Raw genomic sequence first — 8,954 nt, 5'->3', positions numbered from 1 at the left:
CACTGAAATGAATTTGACTTTCTGCACAGTCCCAGGAAGCAGACCAGCACCAAAAGATCAAAGTCATAGGAAAGTAGATATCAGCTCAAAACAAAATAACCCCCTCTTCTGAACAACTTTTCTAATAGTTAAAGCTGGTTTGAATACTGAAATAGCTGCTCTCAGGACTACTTGCTTGGATGTTGTAAAGGAGACTGAAGCACAAGAGGGAAAGTTATATTACTATATAAAGTACCCGTCAACATGGATTCCGTAACTAACATTGCCATTACAACTTCCTTAAACCCGACAAAACGGGTGAATATGAGTTCTTTCTGAATTCAAGAAGCAGGGTATTCAAGGTTAGGATTCCTGCTATTTTACTTTCCCGTATGACATTGCCCTTGAAAAGAGCTCGCAATGATCTCCCGTCCAAATAAATTTGGAGGAATCTCCTGCAGGACCTCCCATTAGGAAAAACGAACCTTACGAACCTTTCTATCCTGGAATGCTCCCCCCACCCCGCCCTTTCTTTTTGGCAAGGAGGGACAGAGAATTAGGACTCGGAGGACAGAGATGTTCTCAAAGGCGGCGCACTCTTAGGAGAGGAAGTGGGGAGAGCAATTCCAAGTGAGATCCTACACTGCGTGGAGCGTGATAGGGTCGGGATGAAAGGAGTGAAGGGTAGAGAACAGAGAGCGTGCCGCCGTCACGTAATAATGCCCGGTGATGGAGCGGGGTGTGTTCACGGTGGAGGGAACCCAGCCGCTCGTGGGCACAGGGGCTGGAGCAGCGGAGAGGCCGAGAGGCCCGGGCGCCGGACAGCACGCATGCGCGGGCCCGGAACCGCGGCCGTCACGGTCTGGGTCAACCGCCCGAGTCTTGCCTGGCGCCGGTCTGCGGGCGCCTTCCGCTCCAGCGAGGCGGCCAGGCACAGCCTCTTCTCTTCCCCGCCGCCCAGAACCCGACGGCCAGGCCAGGCCCACGGGGCCATAGCACCGGCGTCGACGGCGGCTGAGACGGCCTCTGGGAGCGCGTGAGGCTCCGGGGTCGCTGCGGCGATTGGCCGGCCGCGGCGCCCGCTCCCATAATGCAGCGCATGGCGCGTCATTGAAGAGAGACCATGATGGCGGCGGCGCTTGGGCCCCCAGAAGTGATCGCTCAGCTGGAGAACGCGGCCAAAGTTCTGATGGTGAGTACACCGCGACCCCCGCACCCGAGTATCTGCGAGACCCTGGCTGGCACTGCCGTGCCAGGCGTTCCCGTCCGCCGGGCTGGCGACCGGCGAGGGCCTCCAGGGAGCCCTGGAAGTGGAGGAGGTGGCGGTGGCGTGGCGCAGGATTCTCCATCCTACTTTCCTTCCCTCTTGGTTTCCCCTTCTTCCTGGGGCTGTCCACTTCCCCTAGGTGTCTGGCACTCCGGTCGGGCGACAGAATAGGGTGCTGAAGGAAAGAGGGTTTCCTGTGCCACGGTCTTCACGGTATACCCTGTCCCGCAGACTGGGTCGAGAGTGAGGCGCGGGAGTGAGGTCCGGGTCATCTCCGCAGGGCTTTGGTTGGGGGCAGTGTGTGCGCCGCTGAGGAGTTGCTGCCAGGAAGGAAGGAAGGAAGGGATGGCTCAGCCCAGGTGCTGTTAGCAGCCCTTGTTTCCTTCGAGGATGTGGGTCCTCAAGCTCTTTCTCCGACCTGCAACCACCTCTGGGGTAACCGCAGCCGCCAGCACGTGGAAGGACCGGCAGGAGGAAGGAGGGGAATCTTTGGGACCAAGGTCATTGGGGCAAAACTTTATTAAGTACCAAGTTTCCTGTGGGTCGCGCATTGAGAGTCTAAGGGGCTCCTTGACTTAGTTCTTAACACTATTCAGTGAACAGTTTGATGAGTATGTTATTTGCCCAGGGAGTTTAAGAAGGCTGAGTTAAAGGATTAAAAAAAGTATTCCACGCAGGGAGTAGAAGTAAGGATAAACTATATTCAGTTACTCAGTAAACTGTATTTTCTGGCTTGGTTTTGTTTTTGTAAATTTTGGTTTCCGTGTCCGTAGATTTATTTATTTATTTATTTATTTATTTTTTGAAGTTTAAGGCTCGGTTGTTTGCTTGGATTGATCCAGCCTTTCTAAGAATCGAATATCGAATACAGCTAGCTTCTTTGTTTTATTTTATTGATTGATTAATTGAACTTCTTTTTCCTTTTTGGTTCGGTGCTTGGATTATATGTTCGAGCATCACGTTTAAAAGTATTTGAACTAATTCTAGCATAGTATGTAGTACCACTTATCAAGTTTTGTTTTCACACACAACATCAGATAGCTTAGGAAATTTAACTAACGAAATTGAGAAGTCTAATAAAAGCAGGGTTTTCTTGCTTCCTTATGAGCAAATCTAAGTGAATCGTTTTGTCACAAAACTGAGTAAGTTTTCAGACTCTTCCAAGTCCAGAAAAAACTAGCTAGTGTTCTCCTTAATACAGTTTCTTAAAATCCCTGACGTGGTATTTCCTGAAATCTCTGAAAAATTTCTGGGAGCCAGGGACCCTATTTTCATTAGACATACTGGAAGCAGTATGTGACCCCAAAAAACACTGCCTTTGTTCTTACATTAATAAGATAAAATTAGTGTCCTTCATTACTGGCCTGAGTACTAATTAGCACTTGAGTTTTCCAGTACCAGTGCCGTCCCTCTTCCTTGGCAAAGCTGTTTTATCATCTGTAAGGGAGTAGCTGAGAAGAATAGCAATAAGTTCTGTTTATTGAGTGCATACTACATCCAGATACTATGTGTGATGGTTTTACATACTTTATTAATCCCTACAACAGCTTTACAAGGTTGAAAGAGAGTTTATGTGGCCCAGATTACATAATTACTAAGTTGATGATTTAGGTTCAGAACTCAGATCTGCCTGACTCTAAAGCTGGGTCTGTTTCTACTGTACCTCACCACTTCTTAGATATGTTGTGTAGATATCCATTTACATACTTTTTATTTAATCATTCTAGAGGGTAGTATTAAAAAAAGTTATTAAAAGTAGGAAATTTGTTTTTAGAAGTTTCCACTTTATATTCACAAATGCGGACTACAAATGTGTAGGAGTAACAATCACTGCATTATTTCTGAGTATGAAAGCTATATTCCAATTTATTAGTAATAACAGCTCACATTTATTAAATGCTTATTGTGTGTGGAGCACTATGCCAGGTGCTTTTACATATGTTAACTTATTTAATTCTTACTAACTATAAGGTGGTAATTTTTTTTTTTTTTTAAGATTTTATTTATCTGCTTGACAGAGATCACAAGTACGCAGAGAGGCAGGCGGGGGGTGGGGGGGAAGCAGGCTCCCTTCCGAGCAGAGAGCCGGACTCAGGGCTCCATCCCAGGATCCTGGGATCATGACCTGATTCGAAGGCAGAGGCTTTAACCCACTGAGCCACCCAGGAGCCCCTGTGAGGTGGTAATTCTTAACTTTCATTTTCATTTTATAGACTAAGGGGCAAAAACACGTAAATGCTAAGTAATTTACCCAAATTTGCAAGCAAAGTAGTAGAGTGGGGACGCCAACTCAGTTTGTGGCTCTTAACCTAAAGGGTAGTAGGACTAGAAAGCAAATAAATTAATTAATTAATTTGGGGATAGTTAGGATTGTTAAATCTTCAACTATTAAGCATTAGAATATTTTTTAAAAGGTTGAATGATTTTAGCATTTATCCATCTGTGGGTCAGATGGATAGCCATCTGAGGAAATCTCATTTATAGGAAGTTGCTGTATGTTTTAATTGTTATTGTGTTTTGGGATTCAAAGTAATTAATGATATCTTTCACAATAGTTTTGCTTAATTTTTCCATTTGGTATCCATATATTTTATGAAATTTGGCATAGAGTTTTAGTGTGCAGAATAAACTCAAGACCCTCTTTTAGTACAGAGGTCTTAGTCCACAACGGATATTAGAAGGAAATTGTAAGCAAATTTTTTGATGAAAGCATACATATTTGGAAATAGGGTTTATAGTTTTATCAGCATTTCTAAGGAAGTAGAGACCCTGAAAAATAAGAACCTAGTCTAAGCATTCTCCCTTCCATTCTACAGATGGGGAAACTGAGGTTCAAAGAGGTAGAAGTGACTTGCCGAAGGTAGGTCACAGAACAAATTAGTGAGAAGAGTGATCCAGAACCTAGATCACCAGACTCCTATTTCGGAACTTTAAAAATTTTTTTGCTCACCCATGTTGTTTATCAAAGTCAATATATTATAATACTGTAAATGTTACATTTTATTGCTTGATGGGAAATTTTGAAATGTGTTTTTGGATATTGCAGTTGCTTCATTGTAAATATCTATATTCAATCCTATTTAGGTTATTGGGTAAATTGCCAAATAGTGTATTAGACCTTTATAGTGGAAAAGATATTTATTGATTTTATAGATCGCAACATAAATGGTGATTATCCCCCCGCCTCAAGTTGTAATAGGGAGTATTTTCTGTAAATGCTTGCAAATGCTGGTTAATCTTCTGATTCAAGACAGTGAGGATACCTGCTAGAAAATAAATTTGAAGGTGAACAAGCTAGAATGAGGATGGACTTTTGTAGGTTAGCAGTTGTGCAAGTGAAGTTATCTATTTTGAAAGCATTGTGCAGATGGAAAGTTATTTAAATAGGTCCTGAACATTTCTTCTGCAAAGAAGATTCCATTTATTGGCTTTTGGTTAAGACACCTAACCCTAAATTTTTGAGAGTATGTTAGATATATACTAAAGTAAAGTTGACCACACTTCAGTGCTAACAAACAATCTTATCAGTGAGAATCTTCTTTCTGACTGCTTGAATTTAGTAGGTTACATTACAGACCTGAAAATTTGGTGTTGTAGACACATATTCTGTTATTTAAAATTATAGCAGTAATACTGGAACATATTATTTTAAAATACAGTGACAGCACACAAATACACAGAATAAAAAGTGAATCTCTCTCTTCTTCCTTTCCCCACTCTCAGTACCCCCTCCCTAAGCAGTCTGTATTAAGTTTCAATATACCTTTCTTCCTGTGTTTTTATAATACACATTATATAGTTTTCTTTTTTTCACATGAATGAAAGTACTATAAATATCCTTAATTTAGGAAATCTTGCAGATACCTTTCTCAATAGTAAGAAATTCAAGCTGTGCAGAAAGGTGTATAGGGGAAAGTAAAAGTTCCCTAAGCTCCCATTTGCTTTTCAGACATGACTGTTTCTTGAGTACACATATTAAAAATCTCTAAACAGGGTGCCTGGGGGGCACAGTTGGTTAAGTGTCCTACTCATGATTTCAGCTCAGGTCATGATCTCAGGATCGTGAGATCGAGCCCTGAGTTCATCTCCTTGCCCAGCGCAGAGTTGGCTTGAGATTCTCTCTCTCGCCTCTGCCCCACTTGTATGTGTGTGCGTGTGTGTGTGTGTGTGTGTGTGTGTGTGGGCATGTGTGCTTGCTCATGCCCTCTCAAATAAATAAATCTTTTTTTTTTTTTTTAAAGATTTTATCTATTTATTTGACAGAGAGAGATCACAAGCAGGCAGAGAGGCAGGCAGAGAGAGAGGAGGAAGCAGGCTCCCTGCTGAGCAGAGAGCCCGATGCGGGGCTCGATCCCAGGACCCTGAGATCATGATCTGAGCCGAAGGCAGCGGCTTAACCCACTGAGCCACCCAGGCGCCCCTCAAATAAATAAATCTTAAAAAAAAAAATCTTTAAGCATATAAGAGCACGCATAACATTTTTATTTTTTATTTTATTTTTTCATTTATTGGGTTTCTTTTTATTTTATTTTTTCATTTGTTTAGTTTCTCTTAGTAGATAATTATAAATCAGTAGGACCAGCACAAAACTGACACAGCCTCTACAATGCTGATAGCAATTTTACATTTATAAACACATCAACACAGAGAGTATGTAGGCTAACAAAACCATGTCTGAACCTCACAGAGATGGTCCTTCCCTCGCAACTGGGACCAAGGGGTGACAGGGACCTTATTCTGAGGCTGCATAACTGCCCCCGCCGCCAAGAAGTACACACATAATTTTTCAAATGTATTTTTTTACATCAATGAAATTGTATAAGCCATATCTTCCTGTGCTTTTCTTTATTTATCTCCTTGTGGATGAATTGTAAATGGAGTTTGTTTCCATTTTGTGTGTGTGTGTGTGTGTGTGTGTGTGAGAGAGAGAGAGAGAGAGAGAGAGAATAGGTATAAAATGTAGGATGTCTTGATTTTAGAGACATAATGGAAAAGTTTAGTGTCCTTTTAGTATTAATATCATATTTGAACAATAAACCTGAAAAATGCTTTATTTTTTAAAATTTCCTTGGTATTGTTTTCCTGGCTTGCTCGAGCTGTTAGGAATTGTCCTTTGTGTGTGTGGTGCCAACATGTTGCAGAGTCCATATGTTAACTGATACTTCAAAGAAAAATAATTTACTGTAGTTGTTTTAAAACTAAAATTGATTTAATACATGTAAATGCAGCTTTAATGAGAGTGATTTTATGATTGGTTTTCATGGTTTTTATTGTAGTGGAATCTGGCTACTATTTTGAAAGCATCTGTAAAATTGTAGTGAGATATAAAAAATTCCTATTCATTCTTCCATCAATTCTGTGAAGCAAATAGAAGAGATATTAAATTTTATAAAGAAGTTCTGAGATTCAGAGATGGTAAGTGATTTGCCTGTGGTCCCATAGCTGGTTTGGATTTGGAGTTAAGTCTGGTCATTCATTCATTCTAGAGCATTTCTTCCATATGTATTTGCTAGGCATAATGCTATGTACGCTAAGGAGATAGGAGAAAGACCTTGTTTTGAGCTATTCTAATGGGGGAGAAAGGCAAAACTATTAGTTGTTAGGTGGCATTATGGAAGTATATACTAGTGCTCTGAGAGTACAGAGGAGGGACATCTATCTCAGACTGAGTTGGGGACGTAGAAAGGGCTTCTAGGTGATCCTTAAGGAACAGGTGATCTTTAAGCTGAGTAGTCAATGAAGGACAAGTTGGAATTTTCCAGTTGGGTGAGGGGTGAGGGTAGAGGAACATATTTGTATAAAGGCCCAAGAGAACCAAATGCCATGCTTGGGGAATATTTGAGCATTTATTTATTTATTTAAGATTTATTTATTTTAGAGAGAGCATGAATAAGGGGAGGGGCAGAGGGGGAAGGAAAGAAGCACAGTCCCGGCTGAGTGCGGAGCCCCGTGAGGCAAGTCTGGATCCCATGACCCCAAGATCATGACCTGAGTCGAAACCAAGAGTTGGATGCTCAACTCCCAGGCACCCCTTGTGCATTTATTTAGTAGATATTTCCTGACCCCTCCTGTGTTTAAGGTACAATGCTTTTATTTTTTTGTAACCAATCATGAACATGTCATAAATTTAAGAATTTTGATTGTAGCATTTACTTTTCTTATTGGAAAGATGCATTATATTGAGTAAGCATTTTTCTTTCTTTTTTTAAAAGATTTTATTTATTTGAGATAGAGATAGCGAGAGAGAGCACAAGCTGGAAAGGGGAGGGAGAAGCAGGCTCTCCACTGAGCAGGGAGCCCAATGCTGGGCTTGATGCCAGGACTACGGGATCATGACCTGAGCCGAAGGCAAACACTTAAGCAACTGAGCCACCCAGGAGCCCCCATTTTAATTTATTTCACTTTTGTCTGTTAGTCTCTGTTGTGGCACTAGTAATTTTTTCCCAAAAATTAGTTAGTGGAGAATTTTTATTTAAAGTTCAATTAAAGCGCTCGCTTCGGCAGCACATATACTAAAGTTCAATTAAATATGTATTTTACATTTGGACTCATAACTCTACTAATTGAAACATGGCCAGTGATCCAGAGAAATGTGAAAAGACCTTTGAAAAAGGCAGTTGATAAAATTTAACAGCCTTGGGCACCTGGGTAGCTCAGTGGATTAAAGCCTCTGTCTTTGGCTCAGGTCATGATCCCAGGATCCTGGGATCGAGCCCCGCATCAGGCTCTCTGTTCAGCGGGGAACCTGCTTCCTCCTCTCTCTCTGCCTGCTTCTTTGCCTACTTGTGATCTCTGTCTGTCAAAAAAAAAAAAAAAAAAAATTTAATAGCCTTAAAATTGAACAGCCTTAAAAATTCAGTAAACTAGGAATTGACTTAAAAAATACAATAAAGTTATTTCAGACCACTAGTAAATGGTGATATTCTTAAGAGTGAAATAGGGAGTTGTAATATAATTATTATTTAACACTTGGAGGGCCTAGCTGATACATAAGAAAAAGGAGTAAGTGCAAATATTGGAAAGGAAAGTAAAAAAGATAGTTTTTTGCAGGTGATATCCAGAAAAAGAAATCCAAGGAAATTAAACTATTAGAACTATTAGAGTATGGGGATGCCTGGGTGGCTCCGTTGATTAAGCAGCTGCCTTCAGCTCAGGTCATGATCCCAGGGTCCTGGGATCAGAGTCTCTCATCTGGCTACTTCCTCAGCAGGAAGCCTACTTCTCCCTCTGCCTGCACTGCCTGCCACTTCCCTTGCTTGTGCTCTCTCTCTGACAAAGAAAGAAAATCTTAAAAAAAAAAAAAAAAAGAAACTCTTAATAGTTGTTTGGTAATGTGACCAGATATAAGAGAAATAAACCAATTGTGAGATTTCTTTTATATCAACAATAATCAAGTTAAAATTGGGGAAAAAAAGACCTCATTCCTTCAGTTATAAAAACTGTGGGAATAAATTATAGGACACTATTAAACATTAAACACTATTAAACATGCAACTTTTTTTTTTTAAAGATTTTATTTATTTATTTGTCAGAGAGAGCGAGGGAGAGAGAGCGAGCACAGGCAGACAGAATGGCAGGCAGAGGCAGAGGGAGAAGCAGGTTCCCTGACGAGCAAGGAGCCCGATGTGGGACTCGATCCCAGGACACCGGGATCATGACCTGAGCCGAAGGCAGCTGCTTAACCAACTGAGCGACCCAGGCGTCCCAA

General features: G+C 41.3%; 1 protein-coding gene across 3 annotated transcripts in view; it reads left to right on the top strand.

Annotated features, from left to right (window-relative positions):
- Nucleotides 1-851: 851 nt before the first annotated feature.
- Nucleotides 852-8,954, top strand: part of XPO4 (exportin 4) — a 125,558-nt gene continuing 117,455 nt past the window's right edge. Inside the window, exons 1-2 of one of the 3 annotated variants that reach the window (XM_047722880.1) lie at nt 987-1,171; nt 4,063-4,106. Coding sequence is in view for 1 of the 3 variants with exons in the window: in XM_047722876.1 (XP_047578832.1) it covers nt 1,103-1,171 (69 nt within the window). In the remaining 2 variants the exon portion in view is untranslated. Of the gene's footprint in view, nt 1,172-4,062; nt 4,107-8,954 lie in introns of all 3 variants that reach the window. The other 2 variants (XM_047722876.1, XM_047722877.1) reach the window with 2 other exon arrangements.

The sequence above is a fragment of the Lutra lutra genome, chromosome 3 (assembly GCF_902655055.1).
Source record: "Lutra lutra chromosome 3, mLutLut1.2, whole genome shotgun sequence".
NCBI lineage: Eukaryota > Metazoa > Chordata > Mammalia > Carnivora > Mustelidae > Lutra > Lutra lutra.
Note: the sequence above shows the minus strand (reverse complement) of the source record. Positions and strands in the feature narration are given on the sequence as shown.